A 25,992-nucleotide genomic window follows, 5' to 3' on the forward strand; every position below is an offset into this window, starting at 1 on the left:
ATGGAGGTAATAGCTATCAAGCTGCATCTGCTTTTGTTCGTCGTTCGTGAGACGGTGAGAGAGAGGAAGCAGGAGGGTTGAGAGTTAAGACTTGAATCATTAATTAGGTAGTAGGCACATAGGATTTTTTTTTAAAAAAAGGTCGGCGACCGTGCTCATCTATTCATCGCTCGCGAGAGAGAGAGGGAGAGGGAGGGTTCATTCGTTAATTAGGTGCTTGGGTAAAAAAAAAAGCTGGCTATGGTTGGTGGAAAAAAAGGTTGGAGAGGCATGAGGCTATCCACTGGTCAACCTAGTGGGTTTCAAACTTGGTTCCCCAGCCAACTAGGGGTGTCCTTTTTTAATGGTGTCCCATTCCCATATATTAATTAGGTACTTGAGTTAAAAAAAAAAAGGTCAACTTTGGTTGGTGGACCCGCCGATAGCCTACTAGGCTAGTGGGTTTCAAACCTGAGAAGCGAGAACTAGGGGTGTTCTTACATTAAAAAAGAGGTGTCCATTTATAAAAATATAGGCATATATAGAACATATATATGTATTTTTTTAAAGTCAAGGGATGTCCTTGGATATCCCTTGGATATACATAAATCCATCCCTATACACACACACGCATATATATATATATGGAAGCATATCAAGTGAGAGGAATGGCTTAATATGAGAGGTGAAATGACATAATAATAATTTTTGGATCCACATCAATGTTTTAGATGAGAATGCCGGTCGTTCTAACAATTCAAATACCCCTAGGTAGTGTTTGGATACACTTTTCTTATTCGTGGAATAGGAATATGAATTCTTAGAGAATAGCTATTCATCTTTGTTATTTTAGATTTTTGTTTGGTTGAAAATCTGCTATTCCACCTATAATAAGCAATTAATGCAGTGCAATTAATACAGTTTTTATTCCATCTAGTTAAATGGTGCTTATTAAAGATGTAGAATAAGCTGTTCCATGGTGGACCATGGAATAGCTAAACTAGCATAGACAGAAATAAGGAAGGGTTGACTGGAATTGCTAAATCAGGATGGCCCACCATCACTTTTTCATCTGTTTGGAGGAATAAAATGGAATAAGCTCTTATTCCATCCAGAATAAAGGTATCTAAATACTACCTTAGAGTTTATCCATTCTTTTCTTTTTTTAATTTTTTTAACGCACGTGTTTGAGTATGTGCAGCGCTCATCTGAACCGTTAATGTAGATTTAAGGATTATTATTATGTCATTTTATCTCTCACAATAAACCACTCCTCTCACTTGATACACTCCCTATATATATATATATAATTTAAAAAAAATAATATGCACATACAGCTGGATCCATGCAGATATATTTGATTCGATTTTTGAAAACTTAAACTGAAATCAAGCTTTTTTTTTTTTTTTTAATTGAAAATTTTCTCAAGATAACACTAAACCAAATTGGAAAAAAAAAGAAAAAGAAAAAGAAATAGACTAAAGTTGGTTCATGGTTCTATCAAATTTTTGCACACCCTTAGTTATATATGAATTGAAGATGAATCTATGAATCCTCATTTACCAACTGTCAATTCCTATAATAATGACTTTTGAGCTTCCTTTGACATCAATTCAATTGATGAGGCCTCATCATTCACAAATATCGAATCTAGATTCATCTCATGATGGAACATAACTTTTATCACTGGCCGTCAACTTGACGCATTCTGCCTGGCACCAACCAAAGTGGCAACCGGCAAGCAAGGGTTGTACCCTATTTTTTTCTGCCAGTATTTCAGTGACCGCCTCACTTCCACCGTACATACTCTTTCCTGTTTATTATTTCCATCCGGTTCCTCTCGAGGAACGACGCCAAGATATTGTTCCCTCTTCACCCAAGATCCTCGTACAAACGGAAACATTGTTTCCCTCGCAGCGAACCAGACAAAACCCGCCATGCTCCGATTAGGATTTCACTCCCTCTTCCCCTCCACGACGACGCCCTCCGCCGGCGCCGCCTGGAGCCCGGCCTGCCTTCTCCGGAACCCAGGAGACGCCTCGGCAGGAGGGGGGGCCGGGGAGGGCTCCGGTGAGGGCGGTGCTGAGCGTGGAAAGGCCGGTAGAGAGGGACGGGAGAGGTGAGGGGAGGAAAGAGGAGTACGATGCGATCGTGATCGGGTCCGGGATTGGAGGCCTGGTGGCGGCGACGCAGCTGGCGGTGAAGGGGGCGAGGGTTCTGGTGCTGGAGAAGTACCTGATTCCGGGAGGGAGCTCCGGGTGTTATGAGAGGGATGGCTTTACCTTCGATGTGGGTTCGTCAGTCATGTTCGGGTTTGGCGACGAGGTAGTATCCTTTCTAGCTTTTGTCTCATCCATGGAGATTTTGTTTTGACATTTGGGTTCCTTTCATCTGGGAGTCAAAAATCCCCTTTTTTAATTTTTTTTAATTGAATTATTGGCTTCCATTAGTAGTAAATATAAAATGAGGAATCAACACATAGCTCTTGTTATAGTATTTTTTTTTTTTTTTGCCAAACATTTAGAAAACTTAGAATTTTGCAAGCTCGCTGGTACTTTGAATAACCATTTATTCAGTTCACGGATCTTGGACTTGGAGAATCACCTATTCTTCGATAGACTTCTGCAGGTTGCTATTGGACATCGCATAGTTTGGACACATCTACATGTAAGGATAACTTCATTATGTTGCCTGCTGAATGCGTCTGATACCGACACATGCTTACCTTTTCGCAAGTAACAATTGAGTCTTAATGCTTGATAGAACACAAATGCCACTGGTGATAAAAGTTCTTTATATATGTTATAGACAGACGGTAAAGCTTAGGTTATGACTTTCACTTCTTTATATATATATATATATATATATATATATATATATATATCCTTTTGACTTATAAGTTGACTTATACTAATGCAATATATTTTCATGATGAGCAGAAACGGCCAATCTGTTATTATTTTTAGAGAGGAAAACAAAAAAATTTAAACCATATATTAATCTAGGAGCAACATCATTCACTGAGTACTGTTCTTGCCTAAGGAAGCCATACTGATGTAGCCGCAATAATTTAATGAAAGTCTAATGCAGGAAGTAAAGAAAATCTCAGCAATAATTTAATTCAAAAACAGATTAACGGCATTCATAAGAACTAAAGATGACAGACCAACAACTGAGATCAATACACCAATGCCAAGTACATATAAAAGTCCCAAAAAAAATTTCAGAAAATGAATCTTTCCGAGCTTAATTATTTAAAAGGAAAGTGGATAAATTTTAAAAGAAGGTGAGGAAGGTAAAAGGTGGGGTAAAAGGTTGTGATGGTGATGAGATAATGGCAATTACCTTAGATGAGAAGATGAAAGTCGGTGAGATTCAAGATTGTAATAGGTTCACCAGCTACGGGTTATCCACGACCACCAAGGCTTGCGGCACCGCGGTGAACAAATTCAGCATGGGAAGGATGAAAAACGAGAATGTAAAAGAAGTGGAGAGGAGGGAGAGATCAATTCGGACGCGAGGAAGAAGCGACTACGGATCAGAAGGTAGAGGGAAGCTATATGTAGAGAAAGAGGAATTTAGGATTTTTATGAAGTCTTTGTTCTCTTTTCTGCTCTCCTTCCCAAGCTTCAAGAACCCACATTTATAACCCTTTTCTTCTTTCTTTCTTTTTCTATTCTTCTTTTTTTGATTGGCCAAAATACCATTTTCTCTCTTTCCTCTCTTTTTTTTCTCTCTTTTCTTTTCTTTCCCTTTTTTTCTTTCCTCTTTTTCTTTTCCTCTCTTTTTTTCTCTTTCCCTTTTTCTCTTTTGTCTTTTTTTTTCCTCTCTTTTTCCTCTCTTTCCCCTTTTTTCTTTTCTTTCCCTCTTCTCTAGTAAGAGATAAATCTGTGGAGAATTATATGGTCTCTGTAAATCTAGATTGGCTTTTCGGTTTGAGAAAAAAAATAAATGAAAAGGATTTGGTTTGGATTTGGATCAACTATCTAATTTTTCTTAAAATAATTAAGCTGGATTGAATCAAATACCATGAAGAAAAATAACTTGACAAATAAGATAAAATCATGGCTTGATGCACTGCATCAGTTCTCTTTGGGTGGGAGAGATCTCAACCCTATCGAGATGGCTTCCTGATAACTTTGATATAAGTTCTCTTGAAGTTGGTGCAATTCTGTTTTTAAAATCCAGCTGCTATCAGTCATTGAACATCCTTGCCAACGTATGAAATATCAGCGATGTGTATCTAGACGTGTTGCAACCTCGTGAACGTCCAGAATCTCCTCTATGCCCTCTATAGCTATCTTTGCATCCGTAATGAAAAGCAGTTTCTTGACACCTACAATTATGGGTGTTTCTTCATGGTACTCGAACAAATCACTCACATTGAAAATCGGAGAGGTAAGTATTTGTTGTGGCAGATCAATAAGGTAGGCATTCTTTCCCAACTTCTTGAGAATTTTGAACGGTCCAAATTTCTTCCTGCCTAGCTTGCTATAACTTCCGACTGAAAATCTCTCCTTCCTGAAATAGACCAAAATACAATCTTCCTCATTAAAATCCATACCTCGACGGTGTAGGTCTGCTACTGCCTTATATTTGGCGGTGGACTCCCGCAACCTTTTCTGAACTTGCTATTGCACCTTTTGAACCTGTTTCAAGTAGGATTCGGCTTCTGCACTAACTCTATCAGGATATGGAATGGGTGTTCGATCAAGAAAATGGAGAATAGAATGATCATAGAGAGTTTCAAAAGAAGATTTTTCTATGATTCTATTGATGGAACTATTATATGCAAACTCAGCTCGTGGTAGGATTAAATCCTATTATTTTGGTCTTTCATCCGTCAAGCATCTTAAAAGATTATTCAAAGATCGATTTACCATCTCAGTCTGCCCATCAATTTGCAGATGATATGGGTTGCTAAAATTTAATCTACTTCTATTGGTCATCAGAGCTTTTCAAAAATGACTTACAAATTTAGTATCCCTATCTGATGTGATTGATCTAGGAATGCTATGCAGATGCACAATGTCATTGAAAAATAGTTTTGCAATATGTGATGCATCGGATGTCTTTTTATGAGGAATAAAATGGGCTATTTTAGTAAAGCGATCTACAATCATAAAGATTGAGTCAACATGTCGTGCAGTTTTAGGTAGGCCAAGAACAAAGGCCATGGTAACATCTTTCCAAGGAGCAGAGGGAATGGAAAGAGGAGTATATAAGGTCGTGTTCTGTTTTTGACCCTTAAAAGTTTGACAAGTCATATAATGTTGAATGAATCATTCTACGTCCCTATGCATGTTTGGCCAATAGTAGCGCTCTTGAACTAACCTCAAAGTTTTATTCCGTCCGAAATATCTCCTTAAACTACTGTCGTGTAGGTCTTGAATCAAGGACTCTCTCAACGAACCTTTTAGGATGCATAACTTGGATTGTCTAAAAAGATATCCAGACTCAACGCTAAAATCAGAGGATAAATTAGTGTCGGAAGATAAATATTTTTCCATAATAGGTCCGAAGTAAGGGTCATCTTTGTACTGATCCTTAATAGTCTCAAGTCCTACAATTTATAAGGAAGTTGTGATAAGGAGATGGATCCTACGACTAAGAGCGTCAGCAATCCGATTGACTATATCCTGTTTATGTCTCAAGTGGAAAGTGTACTCTTGTAGAAATGCAGTCCATTTGGCATGCCTCTTGTTAAGGCTTTTTTGAAAATTCAAATAATGTAAGGCTTCATGGTCTGAGTTAAGGATAAACTCTCAATGAACTAAATATGGTTGCCAGTGCTTCAAGGCCCGCGCAATCACATAGAACTCGAGATCATAGTAGAATAACGTGATCGAGCATCATTCAATTTCTCATTAAAAAAGGCTATGGATCGCTTATCTTGGGATAACACAGCCCCTATTCCCACATGTGAGGCATCACAATCAACTTTGAAAACCTTATCAAAGTTAGATAGGGCAAGTACGAGTGCACTCATGAGCCTGCCTTTAACCATTTTGAAGCTTTGTTCGGCCTCAGGAGTCCAGCAAAATTTTTCTCCTTTCAAATAGTATGTAATCGGAGCAATCAAGGAACTGAAATTTTGAATGAAGCATCGATAGAACGACGCAAGTCCATGGAAGCTTCGAATCTCAGTGATGGTTTTTGGGGTTGTCCAACCTTGAATCTCCTTAATCTTAGTAGGATCTACTTTAATCTCATTGGCAGACACAATATAGCCTAGGAAGATGAGGCTGTCAGTTAAAAAGGTACACTTCTTAAGGTTTAGATATAGCTGATTTTTTCTCAAGGTTTGAAGCATTTGTCGAAGATGGTTCAAATGGAGTTCAGGACTCGTGCTATAGATCAAAATATCGTTGAAGTATACCACAACAAATTTTTCAATGAATGATCACAACACCTGATTCATGGTATGCATAAAAGTGCTTGGATTATTGGATAGTCCAAAGGGCATAACTAACCATTCATACAGTCTGTCTTTGATTTCGAATGCCATTTTCCACTTGCCTTCTGGTCGGATATGGATCTGGTGATATCCGCTCTTCATGTCGATCTTGGAGAATATCTTCGCACCTCCTAGCATGTCAAGCATGTCATCGAGCCTAAGGATGGGGAACCTATACTTCACCATGATTTTATTGATAGCACAACTATCTACACATATTCGCCATGTTCCATCCTTCTTGGGAGTGAGGAGAGCGGGTACAGTCATTAGACTCATACTCTCTTTAATATACCCCTTCTTCAACAAGTCAGTGACTTGTCGATGTAGTTCTTTATGCTCGATCGGGCTCATCCTTTAATGGGCTTAGTGTGATAGACTAGTCCCTGGCATTAGATCAATGCAGTGCTAGATATCTCTCATAGAGGGTAGGCCATCAGGGAGTTCCTCTGGCATGATGTCAGAAAACTCGCCTAATAGAGGTCGAACAGCCGAGGAAATCTTTGGAGTTTCAATTATTTCTTTTATCACTAAGGCATAAACCATAGGGGATCCTGCTAGATTTTTAGTAAATTGGGACTTATTCAAGGCCATCATGGATTGCCCCTCAGTGGATGGTGGTTTTTGGGATAAATTTGACTTAGAATTCGGCTTTGATGTACTGTTGAGTGGAATCAACCTAATCTTTTTGTTATCCCTAGTGACTATATATGTGTTCTTTCCGTCATGTATGGTGCTACGGTCAAACTGCCAAGGTCTTCTTAACAAGTGATATACGTCCATGGGCACTACATCGCACCAAACCTCGTCAGTAAGTCTTTCCAATGGAAAACTCAACTAGATTTCGTCGTGTTACGGAAACCTCGTCCCCATCTTTAAACCAAGCGATTCAATAAGGTTGTGCAAGTTTATCAGTTTTTAACTGAAGCTTGTCAACCATCTCTTGGGAGATAAAGTTTTTCATGCTCCCACTGTCAATTATGATAGAGCAGAAATTTTTTTCAGCATTGAAGATGGTTCGAAAAAGACCGTGCCGTCTCCAATCATCCTTGGTAGTTTTGGGTGGTACAAGGACATGATTGATTATTAGGTTTGGTTCAGTAACTTCAACAGGTTTATGGAGGATTTCGCTATCTCCAATTGCATCTTCCTCTTGCATTTCTACCTCTTCTTTCTGTTCACTCTCATCGGCATTTTCAATCAAATTTGTCCTAGGTTGAAACTATCTCAAAGGACACTTTGGCGACTTATGACCTAGTTGCCTACACTTAGAACAAGTGATATCGGATCTCTGGGCTTAGGATCTAAAATCTCTTTACCCTTAGTATCGACATGTTTTGGAAGGGATTGGATGCCATTTTTCGGGGCTGGTTTGATCTCTACAACGGTCTTCCCACTTAGGTTTCCCTATTAGAATGTTTGTCTTTTCAACTTGGATTCAACCTTAAGGGCATGACTGTAGGCCGCATCGATTTGCAGAAAATTGCAAAAGATTAATTCATCTTGTATTTGAGGACGAAGTCCGGCAAGATAGCGAGCTATCCGCTATTCTTCATCCTCTTTAAGGTCATTACGGGCTTGCAAGATATAAAATTCTTCAGTATATTTTTGCACCATTTTAGACCCTTGCCTAAGATTATGAACATTTTGGAATAAGGTTTGTTGATAATCCGTTGAAAGAAATTTTTCTCTAAGTTTCTCTTTCATTCTTTTTCAAGAGACGATTTTCTTTTTGTCTTTTCTAACCCAATCATTTTGGACTTGCTTCTACCAAACTAAGGCATGACCTTTCAACTTAAGAGAGACAAACTTAATTTTTTTATCCTTGGAAAACTCTTTCCATTCAAAGAATTGTTTTAACTTATCGATCCAATCTAGAAACTCTTCAGGTTCTAACCTACCTTTGAACCCACGACATCTATCTTAATACCTTGATCCCAACGTGTGGTGTTCGCTTGACGTTGGTTTGGCCAGTTTCTCCTAGGGGGTATGTCTTCTACATCAGGATCGCTCTCAGAATTGGTGGCTCCATCTACCCCGTATTGACGAGTCATGGTCATAGTTTCTAAGATTTGTCGTATTTGATTTAGTTAGTTTTGCATATTTCTCATAGCCCCTTGTTGTCTTTCATATGCCTCTCTCCAATCCCTAGGATTTTCTAAGTGATTGTTCATCATTTTGAGTTGCTAATGGCTCTACAATGAGATATTAATGATTTGAGAAAATTATGGACAGCCAACAAGATGTAAGAGATGGATTTGAACACTCTTTTAAAAAAAAAAATTTCTAGACAACAATGAAGTGCAAATGGGATAAGCTCATGCAGTATGCGTGCGATGATGTATGATTCTAATAATGCATGTGAATGAAAATCTTTGGATCAGAACTTACTCTGATACCACTTGATGTAGCCGCAATAATTTAATAAAAGTCCAGTGCAGGAAGTAAAGAAAATCTCAGCAATAATTTAATACAAAGATAGCTTAACAGCATTCATAAGAACTAAAGATGACAGAACAACAACTGAGATCAATACATCAATGCCAAGTGCGTATAAAAGTCCCAAAATAAATCTAAAAAATAATTTTTTTTCAAGCTTTATTATTTAAAAAGAAAGTGGATAGATTTTGAAGGAAGGTGAGGGGGTAAAAGGTGGGGTAAAAGTTTGTGATGGTGATGAGATAATGGCGATTACTTTAGATGAGAAGGTGAAAGTCGGTGAGATTCAAGATTGCAATAGGTTCATTAGCTGCGGATTTTCTACGACCATCAAGGCTTGCGGCACCGCGATGAACAACTTCAGCATGGAAAGGATGAAAAAAGAGAATATAGAAGAAGTGGAGAGGAGGGAGAGATCGATCCGGACGTGAGGAAGAAGCGACTATGGATCAGAAGGTAGAAGGAAGCTATATGTAGAGGTATCTTATATTCTCGGAATAAAGGTCTATAGAGATAGATCAAAGAGGATACTTGGTCTTTCACAAAAAATATATATAGAGGAAGTGCTGAAAAGGATCAGCATAAAAAACTCCAAAAGAGGACTGTTATCCCTTAGGCATGGCATTCATCTCTCTAAACAGATATATCCGACCACATCTGAGGAGATTCAAAAGATGAGCAAGATCTCTTATGTCTCGACAATAGGGAGCCTCGTGTATGCCATGTTATGTATACGATCTGATATAGTACTTGTTGTGAGCGTCACAAGCAGATATCAGTTGAATTCAAACGAGTAGCACTGGATAGTTGAGAAGAATATGCTTAAGTACTTGAGAAGAACTAAGGATTTGTTCTTAGTCTTTGAAGGAGAATCTGAGTTGCGGGTTGAAAGATACACTGATTGAGATTTTATATCTAACATTGATGATAAAAGATCTACATCAGGCTTTATGTTCTTATGCAATAGTGATTCGATAAGTTGGAAGAGTTTCAAACAATCGATCATTGTAGATTTAATCATGAAAACTGAGTATATCGTTGCATCAAAAGCCGCGAAGGAAGCCTTCTAGTACAAAAAAGTTTGCTGCGGAATTAGTATCATGACATCAGATACCATCACATTATACGTGACAACAACAGTGTCATAGTCCTTGCTAAGAAGTTCAGGTCTCATCGTGAGTCCAAGCACATCGAGTGGTGATATCACATCATTCGCGACTATCTCAAGAAGAAATATGTCAAGGTACAGAGAGTTGACTTCGCGGATAACGTGACGGATCCACTAAGCCACTTAGCTAGCAGAAGACTGAAGTCCACCTTGAGAAGATGGAGCTTAGATACATGGCAGATTGACTTTAGTGCAAATAGGAGATTGTTAAATGTATGTCTTAGAAGTCAATCTGATTGACACATTGTATTATTTTATGATATAAATTTGTACTTGACACATGTATTTATTAATGAAATTAGATAATTTTTATATCATTCTTGTCATGTGTCCTTGAATCGTCCAAAAAATTTATAAGATGATGACACATTTTCAAGAGTTGAGAATTTGAGACATCTGTCATTGATGGTTAATTTCTAGATTACTCATGACCGATGGATCATTACAGAGATGGTGATTGTTTCGATGAGGTTGGTATAGAGATCACTTCTCCTAGAATAGATGAGTCTCGAGTCTACAGTATAAGGGCACTGAGCGAGAGTATAGATGGTTGTTAGAGAACAACCATACTGAGCGCGATCAAAATAAAAAGTCACTTGGATGTCTACTCATTCGTCAGTGACTTTCTTGATGCTGTAGTTGTATTAATAGTTCTTTGATCTGTGGTGCCTCGACTATTCACAGTGAGGTTGCTGTAGTTTGACTGCATATTTACTTGATCTCTTAATCATATGGGTCTTTGCGATGTATGTTGGCTACGGTAGGTTCGTTGTAGGAGTAGGGTGCGCATCTAGATGGGATCTATAGATTTTAATGGTTAAAGAGTAGTCCTATATGATTTATGAAGTCGAGTTCTTAAGACCGTGGCCATGATAATGTGATTGATACAAAAGGATTTTCATGAGAAATCACGAGTTGAACTCGACTCGAGCTAATTAAATCTGACATATGATGGGCGATAGGGTTTGGCGAGTTTTCTATAACCTCCGTCTTGTCGGGACTCATGATAGAAGAACTGAATCACATATTAACTACACCTAGAGGTTTAGACTCTTCTATTCTATTAGGTTGCCACTACATGCTGCTAGACGTCACTGGTAGATAGTGAGATCCGTGAGAATTAATTGATGGTTAATAATTCTCATTGGGTGAGTTGGAATTATTTCAATCCATTGAAAGGAGTTTTAATGATATCTATGATGGAGATCATAATATGTCTTACTATCAGACAGAATAGAACCTATGGGATCATACACAAAAGGAATTTTGACTGGATCGAATAATTGAATTATGAATTTGATTCAAAGATGAACCCAATGATCAATTTAATTGATGATGGACCAAGTTGTAAGAGTTACAAAAGAAGGCTTACTAAAGGTTAGTGAGTTAGAGGAAGAACAATAAGCAATTATTGCTGAATTAATCATTAATTATTTGATTTGATTATTTAATTAATGATTGGGCTTTGTACAAATTAAATTGGATTTAATTTGGTTCAAATTGGGTCTATTCCTAGTCAAATAAGAATTTGGCTAAACCTATTTTAATTTGGTTTGGAACCAATATAGAATAGGGTTAGGAGATGAGTTCCCAGTTAGACTGGGACTCTCCCTCCTCTTACATGCCACCACAAAGGAGCCGCCGACCAAGAGAAGCAAAGGGCTGACGCCCCTCTTTATGGGGCGTGCGTGAAAAATAAAAGAAGGGAGAGAGAGGGCATGGCCAAGGGTTGGCGCGCCCCCTCTAAGGTTCTCTCTCCACTCTTTCTCTCTTATCTCCTTATCCAAATCTGATTCAAAGTTTGAATTTGATTCAAATCTTTGAAATCTGAATTTGATTCGAATTGATAACATGGTTGGATAAGGAATTGGGGTTTATAAATAGGGCTAAGTAGAGAGTGTGCCCTAATTCAATCAATAGATCCATCTAGCCTCTCTCTTTGTTGCCGCCCACCCTCCTCTCCTTCTTGGTGCTGCCCAACAAGAAAAGGGAATTCATCCTCCTCTTTCTTCCTTTACTTCATTATCTTCTTATTTCTTGAAAAGAAAAGAAGAAGAAACCAGATTTGATTTGAAGGAAGACAGATCTGCAAGGGAACTAGCATTCCGGTGATCTTTGGAGTCTTTTGATCAAGATCAGCCTTGTGTGGATATCTGTAGAGGCCGGATACTTGTGCGACTCCAAGAAACCTCAAAAGACATCCACAGTTTTCAGATCGCGGTGAAAAACTATCCGCACAAAGGTAAAATTTCAGACTTTTATAAAATAAATCGAGATCTTGTATATGTAATGATTTCTGGGTATGAGATATGATCTCTATGCATGCTAGTTAGATTAGATCTAATTAGATTTAAATAGTTTAAATCTGAAAATTCTTCTTCCGCTGTATATAAATAAAAATTTTGAAATTCAGCATGCATACAGATTGCCATGAGATGGCGTTTCTTACACTTTCTCCTTTGGATTGTTTTCCCTTAGTCTGCGACAGGACTCACTTATCTAGCAAAATGGAGATCACATACCTTTGTCACCATTCTAAACCCTTTTCTCTAGTAGCTTTGTAGGCCCCTATCCCATTCACTTAGTGAAACAACTCCAGCCTTCACTCCTTTATTTCCATTACAAGAAAGTATAGTTGGATGTTCTTTAACTTGTGATCTAAATCCACAGAACTTTAGATCAAGACAGCTAGCAAATTGCTTATTTGACAAGACCCATCATGATAAGTGCGAATGCCCTTAAGTTAAAAAAATTGTTCTCATATACAATATGAGGAATCTTCCAAGAATCAGATTTAACTTATGTTTTCTAATATACCAATTCCCAATGCTAAACCATTTTCCTAGATATCTTGGTATCTGCCACTCCCAACTAATTTTGATAGGGATAGATAGTACGCCCTAGCCTCGTGGAGGGACCAGTTCTTGCACCTATCTTAGGTACCGTCTCCCAGATGAAATGGTATGATATTGATGATACAGATCCAATCCACCTATAGTTAAATCCTTGGCTTGTATCTACTTTCCTGTTTAAATCTACAACAAACCATTTTGAGCTACTTTTTCTTGTTCAAGCTATGTAGAACTCTTCGGCAACATTTTCTTCCCAAGTTTGAGGGCTCAGAAAGCTATACTTCCATATAGGCCAAATGTTAGATTTAATTATATGACATAATACATTATACATAAACATTATATGAGTGTTTTAAAGTAAGGTAATATGTGTATAGACCTACAATATGTTATTAGTTTTTGAACATAAGTATTTCTCCTTATAGCTTTTTATCATAGACTTTGAGCTTGTTTTTGTAGTCAATGTGTTTTTGTAGGGATATAATTACTTTTAAGAATAAACTTGAAACTATGCAATGCAGAAATGATTCTCATTTGTTTAATATTTTAAATCATGTCTATGCCACTAGTATAGTGTGGTTGTCATTTGCCTATGTTCAAATTATTGGACAATAATAGGCATGTAAGTATGAACACTTTTTTCAAATTAGCATTATCTTCCTGTGCTCGTGCATGCTAGGTTTCAACATAATTCACCAAGAGGCATATGGTGCGCGCCCTAATTAGCAAAGGCATGTGATGGGATATTTTAATGATTAATTCATAAATATGAATATCTGACAATGATCTCTATTCGGCATAAATGAACAGAACTATAGAGTATCAACTATAATTATTGTAGGCAACATTCATGTCTCGGTATCGGACCCCATATGGGTACCATCCTATTACCATATCGATATGCAGTTCGGTACGGTATGAAATAGCATAATGAGTGTTGATACGGAATGAGATAGGGTATCAATACAAGATCAGTATGATACAATATGTCCAGTATCATCTGGTATGGGGCGGTACAATAGATTATGATTGTATGGTTGATGATTGTACATACACTTGAAAGTATGGAACTGCTGTATGCATGGTTCATCGAATCGCCCTGAATTGTATCGATGGCCAACTAGTGCGGTTCAGGCATTTGATTCGAAATGCTGGCAAAAACGTAGTGAGGAAGACGGTAAGAGAGGAAAAGAGAGGAGGGGAGGGAAGGAGATGGAAAAGCCGATAGTGGCTTGCCGAGGACGTCGGAGGGCTGCAAAGGCCTATGGGGCTCCATAGGCTTCCTTGAGAGAGATTAAAGAGAGAGAGAAAGAGAGGGGGAGGGAGCGAAATGAAGGGAAAGGCAGTGGGGAGGTTGCTGGATGGCTGCTGAATGGTGGAAATCTGCCCTGTAGACATCATAGGTTTGAAATAAGGGCGACCTACCTTTGTTCATTGCGTTTGTTAAAAAAAAATACGATTCACAATGCATTTGCCGACTTTACTTAAAAACATGATGAATAGGGGATTCATCCTTATTTTGAAACCATGGTGTCATAGGGCGGATGGCTGCCATCTGGTGGCCACGATGGCCACCTGGCGGCCTCTTTACTACTTTTTTCTTCCTTTATTTCTCTCCCTCCCACTTTCTTTATCTCTCCCTCTAATCTCTCTTGTGGAGGACCACGGAGCTCTGGAGGCCTTGGCGGCCCTTCGAAGGCCTTTGCAACCCTCTGGTGTTCACTGCCGACCTCTCTCTCCCTCCCTCCCCCTTCTTTCTCTCTTTTCCTCTTTGGTTCTCTGTTGTTTTTAGATCCGGTACGGTCCGATATGGGGGCTTACCGACTCGTGTCGTTGGCCGATTGGCATAGGGTCCCGTTCTGAGTCAGCGAACCTTGGTCATATGCATGGTCTCAAATCCTGGTGGGATATCCTATGGATATTGGGATGGGTTATCGTCCCGAGTGCAAGGGTAGGACCATCTTGCCATTGTCCAAACATTTCGATTGGTATATCTTAGGACATCCTCTATCCCAATTGTCAGGATAGGGCGAGATGATGATGCATCTCGTTCCATGGACAAACCGAGACAACCATATCCCATAAAATTTAAAACCTTTATTGTATTCTTGTTGCATGCCAGGAAATCTCGTTGAAATCTTATAAGATCATCACGCCAATAGCTTTGGCTATTTGGCATCTAGACTTGATGGTTGAACTGAAAGTAGACTCCATGTGCATCAAATGTGTGTAAAGTGAATGAGGATTTTGGAACAGGGCAAAACTAACAAGGATAAAATGAAAATGACCTCCAAGGAAGACTAGGAGTTACAAGGTTAGAACTCAGACTGTTTGAGATTCTTTTTTCTTTTTTAAGAAATAAACTATTTGAGTTAAATTATTAAGGGCAAATAAAAGTATAAAACCATGTCCTGCTCTAGTAGTTTCAGATTTCAAAGGATTTCTGAAATCTAAGAATATTTGGATAGCAACGGTAGAGGGAGATATTTCATTTTTGCTATGAGAAAAATGATATGGCCTAAAATGGAATTAATACAACTTAGAATGGAATTAATGGCTGAGCTAGATCTCTTGCCAATGCTAGATGATGAATAAGGCTAGAAGATTGGTATGTCTCTGATCATTTGCCATTAACTACACTTAATATGTATGAGTCTAGATATAATTTGTGATAGGCATTACTGTGAATTTCCAGTTGTTGCTTTTCGTAATTTGTGTCTATAATTTTATTTCCTTCTATTGATCATTCACTTGTAGTTTGCATGTTTCTATGTTGTTAACCTTGTGAAAATTGCTTTAATATAAGTTTTGTGTTAGCTCTAGTAATGGTTTCCTTCACAGTTCCCACCTCTAGTAGGTTCCTTATCAATTTCTGTTGTCCAAAAATCACAGGAAAACTCATTAAAGTGGATGATCTTCCAGAAGAAGAGAAAAAATTTCAAAGAATTTATGTTAAGGCACCATCTTTTCTTTCCATTCACATGGGAGTCAAAGACACAGTTGTACCTCCTAATACAGATTGCCACCATTTCATTCTTGAGGTATTTAGTAGCTTCCCAGTGCTTGGCTGATCTTATGTAAGAAGAGAAAACTAATGGTGAAATAGGACAGGCACATGCTCATCCCTTTAGCCATTCTATGTCTGCAGGATGACTCGGCTAACTTAGAGAAGCCCTATGGGAGCATTTTTCTGAGTATCCCAACAGTTCTTGATTCATCTTTGGCTCCAGAAGGACATCATATTCTTCACATTTTTACAACATCTTGCATAGAGAATTGGAAGGTAAATCTGTCTATTAAAACTGCATCTATCACATTCCTGATATCTGACATTTTCAAGATGGAACAATAAGTATGCCGGGTTTCTCAGAACATCTTCCATAGAGGATTGTTGATGGATAATTGATGTTATTATGTTTGTTGTACCAGGGCCTTTCCCTCAAAGACTATGAAGAGAAGAAGGAGCTCGTAGCTAATAAAATTATCAGCAGGCTTGAGAATAAACTCTTTCCAGGTCTCAAAAGCTCTATAGTGCTTAAAGAAAGCTCTATAGTGCTTAAAGAGGTATGCTTCCCAGTAAAGTAAGGATCATGTGAAATGATAGTATTCATGATATATTGCTATTTGTTTCAAGCTAAAGTTTTTAACTTGGTTGCAAGTTGACATTGTATCCATCATATGAACTGTTGTCCTGAGATGGATGTCATTTTATTTCTTCAGTAGATCAGCCATTGAAGTTTCTTGAAATAGGATTTTCATTTTTTAAAATTTTGTACTTAAATATTTATTTTAGATTTTTGACTAAGCCACAATATTTGAGAATAATTCTAATTTTATTATAGTGTTAAATATTCTAAGCATCTGGGGAGAAAAATTGTTCTTTTGCATGTAAAGTAGATTTTTTTTCCTTGTTTATGCCTTCTTGATTTGTAAATTATCTTTTAATGACACGATGACCTAATAAATTTTGGTTAGGAGAACTCACATGCATTTACTCATCTTGTTTATGTATATGATCCATATACTCTAAGCACAGATTTGATGAATTATGAACTATTATGGTTAGACATCGGGATCAACAAAGGCTTGCTATTCATATATGCTTCTAGGCATGATGTCAGCATGGTAATCAGTGATCATGCTAGTCCCACACGCTAGAGGTTCCTTATTCGAACCCAGGCTCTTCATATATATCTCTACGCACATACGATATAGTTTTAAGTGCTTGAGATCATTTTTCATTTGTCATAGTATCCTTGATGATGACAGGTGGGTACACCCAAAACTCACAGGAGATTTCTTGCTCAGGATAATGGTACCTATGGACCAATTCCACATAGTATACCAAAAGTTTTATTGGGAATGCCTTTTAATACAACAGTAAGTGATTTCATGCACTACTAGTTGAACAAATCACTTTGCCATCTCCAAATAGTGGAACAAGGTTTGATGTTTATGAAGATGAGGGATGACTTTTATTTGTTAGAAGAAACACTGTAGACTAGTTGTTGACAGAATGCTTCTTTCACTGACTAGTGATGGTGGAACTTGCAGGCTATAGATGGTCTTTACTGTGTTGGGGATAGCTGTTTTCCTGGACAAGGAGTTATAGCTGTTGCCTTTTCAGGAATCATGTGTGCTCATAGAGTCACTGCAGATATTGGTAAGCAGATTTTTGCACACCTTCTATGATAAAAACATGGAACCTTTTGCATATAACGCAGAGAGAGGAAGAATATTCCCTTCCTAAATCATGTGCATGAGAACTTTCGATTACTTGAAGCAAGAGGAAAAAAAACAATTTTGTCCAAAAATTCAACTATACATTTTGATTCATCTCATTTTCAGTGGTACAATTTCACCTGCAACTGTCGGAAAATAGTAGCATTTCACTAGTCCAGTTGGAGCGGCAGTTTTAACTGTTTTCCTTCACATCTTGATAACTGGATAAGGTTCCTTTTATGCTCTCTTTGGCAGTAGTTTAGCCTTTGAAGGATGCTGGATCCAGTTCTCTATATACTAAACTCAGTCCCTTCAATTCGGTTCACATTTTTCTCATTTATCCTTTTCCTGAGGTATTACAAAAATGTTGTGTTATTGGAAATTATTTTCTCATTCTAGGGCTCGAAAAAAGGTCTCCAGTATTGGATGCTGCTCTTCTTTGGCTGCTTGGATGTTTGAGGAAAATGGCATAAGAAAAGGATTCAATGTTGCTTGTGGCTTGATATATTGTTTTCAGTGTGATTGAACCCTACCTGCTTCTGATAGCACACAACTTTTATTCTTTTAGTTTATGGGTGGTGGTTAAAGGATTCATCATCATTTGCTCTATGCACAATTCAAATAGACATAGGTTGACAACTAAAGCAATTCTTTGCTCAGGTCATATGAGTTCTGGGCTGACCAGTTTTGTCATGGAGCAATTGACATCACAGAGCGGATAGGTCAGTCACATTATTGAAGTTGAAGGATGTAGTCTTGCAGCTTGGTGATTTAATCCTTCAACTTCAAAGCTCTTGGGAATTGTTGGCATCGTCTTTCAAGCATGATCTCACATATGTAACTACTAATTCAATATTGTAATTAAGCAATTAGCTATTATCCTACAAGATTAACATTGAAATGTACTTATTTATATAAAAAGGAATCCTCACAATTTGTACTTTAATGGAAACAGAAATAATATTGTTTCTTGAGTTATAAAGAATTAAATTGTCCTTCATGGCTATATGCCCCTAACAATACGCGATGTCAATTTTAATTTCTGGCAATTAATTTGTATATTGGTACTAATTTCTGTTATTTCTGGGTCAAAACCGCAGAATTTTTCTCAGCTTTTCGTACTGTTTGTTCACTCTCTTCCTTTATTATAGGCTACCTTGTGTTATAGTTGCATGAATTTGCTTCTCAGCATATGCTCTCAACTAAGAGATTTTAAATCCCGTGGGACAAAGTTGTCTCAGTATCTCCATGGAATAGGACGCTCTGCTGTCCCGTCCCATCCCGACAGTTATCTCAGTTATGCATCCCGATAGATATCCTCCTTTTCTCTCCCCTTCTTCTTTCATTTCATTTCTTTTTTCTTTTCTTTCTTCTTTTCTTTCTTTTTCTTCTATCTTTCTTTCTTTTCTTTTCTTTTTGTTTTATTTTCTTATCCCTTCCTTTCTATCTTTTTCCTTTTTCTAATTCTTTCTCTTTCCTTTGTTCCTTCTTTCTTTTCTCTTTCTTCTTCATTTTTCTTCTTCTTCTTTTCTTTCTTCATCTTCCTTTCTTTCTTTCCTCTTTCTTCTTCTCTCTTTGCATGGATGGATTTTAGAGTCCCAACCCTGTCCCGATTCCATTTTTTCACAAGAACGGGACGGAACGACTGGGATATCCCCCGCCCCACCAGGACGTAAAACCTTGCTCTCAACTGTAGCATCTTGATGTCTTGGATTTTATATAGTTGCATTTATTTGCCTTTGTTCATGTTTGCTTCCAACTGATATTGTTCGTTCATATTTGTCTGCTACTCATCATCATCATCTCTAATGAGATTGATGCAGATTACCATAAAAAGGATAAGTAAAGAAGACACCTACATATGTCCAAAGTTGAAGCATGGATATCAAAGCACAAATATCAAACACCTAAACTGGTGCTCTTGACTTCGAAAGCATCACACTCTTGCAACATGATACCTATTTGCAAATTCTCAAAGCTGGATAATCTAACATTTTAATAACTGTTTCCAAGCATCCTCTTGAAACTTGAGTGAGCTCCCGTGGCTAGACTGCTGTTGAGTGGAGACGGTGGTAAAATCTTCTCCATTTGCTCGTAGCATAATATGATCAGCTAAGTATTCAAGCACCATTAGGGATCTTCATTCGTCTCAAGGAAATATATGCCAAGAGACGGTACCCAAACACCATGGCAACCATGGCACCAACTTCCTTGGTACCATTGTCGATATCAGTGACATTTAAGGAGCTTGGTGTGTGGTCATACTGCACCTTGAGTAGCAGTCTGTAAGTGTGATAGTTGAAAGATATGTAGCGGACCCATGATATGAAGGCAGGAACTCTCTGCAAAATTACAACTAGTGGTCTTATTAAAAATTTTATTCAATGTGTCTGACACAGTATATTTGCCATTCTAGCACAAAATATGTTAGAAGGAATTTTGTGTCGGCTTCTTGAATTTTACATAAAACAACAGCAGTAGAAAAACTTTATTGTCTATAGATGGTACCATGATTTTCAAGATTTTGATCAACTAATTAATAAAGGCAAAGCGAAAGCTTCCTGTAGTGCAATTCATTGGCAAATATGTTTCCTCAAAATAATCTATGGATTGAAATAGTTTAGTTCATCTGTTTTTTATCGGAGAAGTTGAAATATGGAGGTTTTCCTGGTCCTCTTGAAACTTCAATATCAATGGTCAGTGGTTATCCATCACTTGGGAGAATTTTATTTATTTATTTATATTAAGATTTTGACTGAATTAGGGCTTGCTGTCAAAACTAATACTTACCGGGCTTTGGCTGATTGTAGACAAAAGTGTTTAAATCACAAGTTTGTCAGTTCAAAATTCTTATCCATCCACATAAGGTTTCATTTTCATTTGTATATTTTATTTCCATTATTTTAAATGCATCATTCTTTGTCAATTTTTTTCTGAAGCCTGAAACCAAGTTTTTTTTAAACTTTATTGAATAACAAAGTTTGATGACTGGTCATCTAACTTTGCTTTATGATGAATCAAAAAAACATTTCCAGTGTATTCGGGAACAGTAATTTTTTCATTTTGCTGAGAATGGAAAAATTGAGTTATTTTTGCTAAGAATGTAGAAGTTAATTTTCTTCAATCATGCTTTGATGCTTACCGCCACAAAGAACCCACCAGCCAACATGAAGGTCATGACTGTCACCGAAGCTAAAGTAGTTGCTTTCTTGATGTCCATCAGAGTAGCTCCAATTGCCAAACCAAGCCCCTAGTCGTTTCACCCAAAATTAAACTCTATACAAGCATAAAGTTACTTATAGTAGTGCAATTCATTGCTATAAAAGTGTTTGGTAGATTCTTATTCTGATATGTACCTGAGCAGCGATTATACTGAGAAACACAATAAGCATGCTGAGAAAGAATGGTTCAATACTCTGTCTTAAGCCCGCCATGAAGTAGACTATTATAAGAAATATAATCGGTAAGAAGAGGTCTAATGGCAAATCACTTGTTGTCCTTGCCATGAAATAGGCACTTAGTCTGTACATGTCAACCGCTCGTTCTTTGTTCAACATGGCTCTTTCTTGAGGAAATGTGAAGATTGCTGTGAAAACAGGGAAGAAGCCCCAGAAGACAGCAATGAAGAACAGCAATCCTGCCTGCAGTATGTGATACCAGATTGAACTGTAAGCTGTAACTTAATTTCTTGAAAGAACATTAAGTTTACACTTCTTGCTTTCTTGGTCATTGAAGTAATTCTATGCAGAAGAAAGTTTAATTAATTTATCCTTTTAAATTTGTTTTCACCTTCTGCTTTTCCTGTGATTAACCTATTACAGAATGATCTTATTTCTTTTAAGTTTTTAATGCTCTGGCAATTCTAGATCTAGTGAGTTAAATTTGGAAACCTATTTGTGGTTTAAACATCATTTTCATATTAATATAGTTGTTTTTATCTGATGCCCTTGATTATGATGTAGGATCTAACATATTTTTTCTAGAGATCTAACTGGAGAACATATGATTTGTAGGTGATATACACATATAACTATGTAGCTTAGAGACAAATAAATATGCATGAAGCTAGGGACCTTATCCACAACTATATCTGAGATTATGTCATACACATTCAACAAACAATAGGATCTAACAAATATCAACAATAAAGGCAAAATACTATTTTAACAATGTAATACAAAACTTTAACACAAATTGCAAGACTGCTGATAAAGCTTGATCTGGTCCAATAAAAGTAGACTAGGTTTATGGATACAAGAATGATAGCAGCAGCCTGTGATGCTCTTGTACTGCATCGTACTAATGTGCATGTTAGTTCTGCAATTCAGCTTGTGGGTTGTTTTTTGTCTCTGGATATATAGCACTAAGAATAGGTTGTGTACCTGATCTTGCTGACCTTTCGAGGTGGTACCATCCGAGTGCCACCAGAGCAGACCAAGGATAATTGCAGTTGCAATAACTTGGGTGATTCTCATCCAACTCAAATAATCATGTCGCCTTTCTTTTAGTCCTCTCCAGAACAATATGGAAAACTGCTGCCACCAGCTTGCTCCCCAATCTCTCTTTGGTGATGCGATCGTCGCCTTCAAATCTTCACTGATGGGCAGGGGTTGCAGAAGTTTTTTCTTTTCTTTGTCAGCAACGCGAGTCTCATAGGCTTCCACCAGGTACTGTCTCATTGTTTTTATTTATGATGGTCAGAAGAAGTCTGTTTTTCTTTCGGAAGCAGAAAGTAGGGCTTCATGAACTTCCATAAAAATTTCAAGTTCTTAATTAATTAATTTATTTTTTGTTAATCAGATATTGATGCATATATCATTTAAGAGTATTATCTTTAAGTATCCTATGTTGAGTCTTGTTTTCTTATGCAAGATTTAAACACAAGGTATTTAAGTTGCAAGCAGGAATTCTTATGTTGAGTAAGGTCCGAAATCCTGGTCCTGTACCTGGCATCAGTCAGGGACCTAAGTTGGTTCCATCTCAAAACTTGGGGCTGGCTGGCATGCTGATAATTCACTAGGATGCCACCTTTGTAATCCTTTTTTTTTAAAGTTTTTTTCTGTTGTTTGTTGTTTTTAATGATTATTTAGAGGATTTAGGGTGTCTTTATATCATAAGTATAAATTGGAGAGGTTTTTATGGAATATGTTGGGTTTATGGTGCGGGTACATATACTAGAACCATTCTTCTTTTGGCTATTTGCTTTTCATGGAAGAGAAGGAAAGAGAGAAGGGATAAAGGAGGAGGGAGGGAAGCAAACAGGCAGATCTAGTTTCCATTGCTCAGATCCGGCTCCTGCAAGTCCAAGCCCGGACAGAACATAGTAATCCTCTCCTTGTATCCCAACTCTTTTTTGCTATTACTTTGTCCGAAATAAAGATAATTAATATTGATGCTACGAGCCCACCTGCTACCTTTAAACATTTCATAATCCTAAATTATGAGATAAACAAACCCTAGAATTCTCTAAACAGTCATTAGAACAACTGGGAATCCTAGTAATCCTAAAGAAAGAAAAGTTTAGCATCCTAGTAAATTATTAAGATGCCAACCTGTCCCAAGTGCCTGGACGGCATGGTATTGCATGTTCCTGCTTGCAAAAGTTGGTACCAACCTAGATGGCCCAATTTTTCATATACCAAGGTCTCAAACATATCCTAGTATTTGGTATCCTGCAGGTCTGACCCAGCACGACCAGGATGGACCATGAGTTAATCCTTAGTCAAATAATGACTAGATAGGATCTGCTTTTTGGAGATATATCCTTCTAAAAAAAAATGTTAACAAGCTTGGAAAATAAGTTTACCTTATGCACATCTTTTGGAGATGGCTTGTCACTTCTTGTGTCACTTCCCAAATCCTTTAAAAAGAAAGTATGTTAACAAGCTTGGAAGATAAGTTTACCTCATGCACATCTTTTGGAGATGGCTTGTCATTTCTTGGGTGACTTCCCAAATTTTCCATCTGCACTCTATCATCTAATTCTGAAGGTACTGAAACATCACTTATGTTACCATTTGCAAGATCTAGCAGAAATTCTGCTGGGTTCATTGCAATCAGAGGAGAACAACCAACGGATGAAAAGTAAACCAGAGCTTCTGAGGCTTTCCCAAAGTATAGCAAACTGCCCCTTCCAAGAAGGATCAGTTTATCAAACTTGTGAAATAGTCTGCTGGAAGGTTGGTGAATCGTAGTTACTACTGTTTTGCCAGCCTGTCATAAGATCAGATAAATGTTATCTCTACCAATTAATTAAATTGAAGCATATGAGATCAGGTTCTTCCATATAACTCTTGATTTTCACGATTTGATCCATTTATGTCCCATTTTAGACAACGAACATTGGTATTTTTTTTCCTTTTTGGCACCACTTATAGTCTGGTGTAAGCCAGAAAGTGTGCTGCATGTTTGACATGCAATTATTTCATGATGAAAACCACAGCTGCAATTTGTTTGTTAAGCAAGCTAACAAACTGCATTGGGGAAGTCTAGGCCACAAGAGACTGTATTTCTTGGATTTCGGTCATGTCCTTGATTGTTTTTGTTTTTGTTTTTTTTTTTAATATTTTTACTGGTCCCCAAAAAAATATGGTTTTGAACTAAGATTTTCAGTCAATCATCTTGGAATAATTTGTATTTTATGATATTACATTAGTAGTTTCTAAGATTCAGCAGAGAAAGATGATTGGTTATTTCATATTACATTTTTAAAGAATGCAAGAAAGGGATATATAGTCTTTGCATGTACAAATAAGCTGGCTATGAAAAGCAGTAGTATGTGAACATGACATTTGTTATGTCAACTTCCACCAACCATACATTCTCTCAGGATCTGATAACAGTTATCTAATTTTAGGTGTTTCCTATTGATTTTCTCTCCATCTGGCTGATAATTTTGGCTGTAATCATTGTCTTTGTTTTTCATGCACATGCAGTCTTCTTGTTTATTTTATTCATCATTTGAATGTTTAAAGCTTTTGGTCTAACTTACATTGAGTTTGATTAACTCCATGAACTTGTCATTCTTTATAAAATTTGGATCATGGATAAATCATTTAAAGGTGGTCTGTAAGGTTGACTGTTAGTTAAGGTGCTGCATTTTTTCTTGCCTGCAACTGAAGAATGATGTTTGCACAACATTTTTGAGGCTGAACTCTCATAAACTAGGTTTATGAAAGAGGAAGAATGAACTTTTGAGGTCTTATTTGTGGTTTTGTGATGTCAAAGTTTTTATTATGTACTCTGGGTTGGCCCTCGTTTATAGTAGACTGCATAATTAGGCTTATCAGGTCCAATGAGTTTATGTTGCTGTATGTGCTTTGCTTTGTATATTTAGGTTGCATTCTTGAGTGCACTCTTCAGCCTTTCTTATTAACATGGTCTGCCATACTGCCTGGTATGAGGCATACTGGTATGCTATCTTGTACCATACCGATACTTGGTACACAATCTCATACCGTACTGAACTGATTACTAATATTGTAATAGGATGGTATAGGTATGGGGTCCGGTACTGAAATGGCGAACCTTGCTTATTTTAATTGGTTCAACTTCAACATATTCTATCGACTTCCCAATTAATTTTTATTGCTTGAAAAGACCAGGCTGATCTACAGGAGTGGTATGTTAGTTGTTGCTGAGGTTAATTCCTAGTATTTTACAAGCATAACACCAATCTCTGAATCCCGCTTACCTCAGCTATGTCATGTAGCATCTGGATAGTTCTTAAGGCTGTTGTTGAATCCAGGCCAGATGTAGGTTCATCAAGAAATAGCAAAGAAGGGTTGATTATAATCTCATTGCCAATGCACACCCTTTTTCTCTCACCACCTGAAACTCCTCGAACAAATGATCCTCCAATCATAGTATCTTGGCACCTACACATGGATATATTAGAGAATCAACATTGAAGAACATGTTAGAGCGGACTTAAAAATTCAAAATGGTTTTCCCCTACCTTTACTAAAAAATTTTTAATAACTTTTTAGTGAGAGCATTTCTCATTCTGATGTTTTATTCATTTATTTATTTATTTGTTTGTTTATATGAGAGAAGCTGGTGCTTTCATTTATAAACACCGTCTGAATTTAGCTGTCAAAGGCTAAAATTAGGAAATTACCTCTCAAGTCCGAGCTCATAGATGACATCCATGGCCCTTTCTTCCTTCTGTTGCCTCGTCATAGTCTTTGGAAGTCGAAGAAGAGCCGTGTAAGTTAGTGTCTCTCTCACAGTAAGATGTGCAAATAGAACATCATCCTGAGTCACGAACCCTATCCTGCCAGATGATTTTTCATTTTTTTAAGAGTAAGGAGAAGATAGATTGACATGGCAAATTGCTTAGACCCAGGTACCTGGAGAAGCACTAACCTAGACATGAA

General features: G+C 37.4%; 3 protein-coding genes and 1 long non-coding RNA gene across 10 annotated transcripts in view; 3 read left to right on the forward strand and 1 right to left on the reverse strand.

Moving 5' to 3' along the window:
- On the forward strand, positions 1-2,352 carry LOC140856022 (prolycopene isomerase, chloroplastic-like). Its single transcript, XM_073253208.1, has 2 exons — positions 1-54; positions 1,930-2,352. The coding sequence occupies exons 1-2, from the start codon at positions 1-3 to the stop codon at positions 2,350-2,352; spliced, it is 477 nt and encodes a 158-aa protein (XP_073109309.1).
- On the forward strand, positions 1,768-21,266 carry LOC105042408 (prolycopene isomerase, chloroplastic-like). Of its 7 annotated transcripts, none has more exons than XM_073253504.1 (7): positions 1,768-2,304; positions 15,785-15,933; positions 16,041-16,175; positions 16,322-16,456; positions 17,162-17,272; positions 17,447-17,555; positions 21,128-21,266. In XM_073253504.1, the coding sequence occupies exons 2-7, from the start codon at positions 15,874-15,876 to the stop codon at positions 21,133-21,135; spliced, it is 558 nt and encodes a 185-aa protein (XP_073109605.1). In that variant the 5' UTR covers positions 1,768-2,304; positions 15,785-15,873; the 3' UTR covers positions 21,136-21,266. The 7 variants fall into 7 exon arrangements, with proteins under 7 accessions (XP_073109605.1, XP_073109603.1, XP_073109601.1 ...); XM_073253502.1 differs by lacking the exon at positions 21,128-21,266 and adding an exon at positions 17,741-18,612; XM_073253500.1 differs by lacking the exon at positions 21,128-21,266 and adding an exon at positions 18,014-18,612.
- Positions 19,414-25,992, reverse strand: part of LOC105042410 (ABC transporter G family member 22) — a 9,229-nt gene continuing 2,650 nt past the window's right edge. The window contains exons 4-10 of the mRNA XM_010919601.4: positions 25,734-25,889; positions 25,308-25,491; positions 23,519-23,827; positions 21,997-22,284; positions 20,971-21,255; positions 20,757-20,864; positions 19,414-19,956 (exon numbers count right to left, since the gene is read on the reverse strand). Coding sequence (XP_010917903.1) covers positions 19,735-19,956; positions 20,757-20,864; positions 20,971-21,255; positions 21,997-22,284; positions 23,519-23,827; positions 25,308-25,491; positions 25,734-25,889 — 1,552 coding nt within the window. The 3' untranslated portion in view covers positions 19,414-19,734. The remainder of the gene's footprint in view (positions 19,957-20,756; positions 20,865-20,970; positions 21,256-21,996; positions 22,285-23,518; positions 23,828-25,307; positions 25,492-25,733; positions 25,890-25,992) is intronic.
- Positions 22,144-25,992, forward strand: part of LOC105042409 (uncharacterized) — a 6,656-nt gene continuing 2,807 nt past the window's right edge. Inside the window, exon 1 of the long non-coding RNA XR_012139532.1 lies at positions 22,144-22,281. This is a non-coding gene — a long non-coding RNA (uncharacterized lncRNA). The remainder of the gene's footprint in view (positions 22,282-25,992) is intronic.

The sequence above is a fragment of the Elaeis guineensis genome, chromosome 3 (assembly GCF_000442705.2).
Source record: "Elaeis guineensis isolate ETL-2024a chromosome 3, EG11, whole genome shotgun sequence".
NCBI lineage: Eukaryota > Viridiplantae > Streptophyta > Magnoliopsida > Arecales > Arecaceae > Elaeis > Elaeis guineensis.

Bases quoted from the DNA above. Each gene is read 5' to 3' on its own strand.
- LOC140856022 (XM_073253208.1), top strand. From the start codon at position 1: ATGGAGGTAATAGCTATCAAGCTGCATCTGCTTTTGTTCGTCGTTCGT. The intron at 55-1,929 runs GTGAGAGAGAGG...TGCTCCGATTAG, and splicing joins TGTTCGTCGTTCGTGAGACG to GATTTCACTCCCTCTTCCCC.
- LOC105042408 (XM_073253500.1), top strand. From the start codon at position 15,874: ATGGGAGTCAAAGACACAGTTGTACCTCCTAATACAGATTGCCACCAT. The intron at 16,457-17,161 runs GTATGCTTCCCA...TGATGATGACAG, and splicing joins GCTCTATAGTGCTTAAAGAG to GTGGGTACACCCAAAACTCA. The intron at 17,556-18,013 runs GTAAGCAGATTT...TTCTCATTCTAG, and splicing joins TAGAGTCACTGCAGATATTG to GGCTCGAAAAAAGGTCTCCA.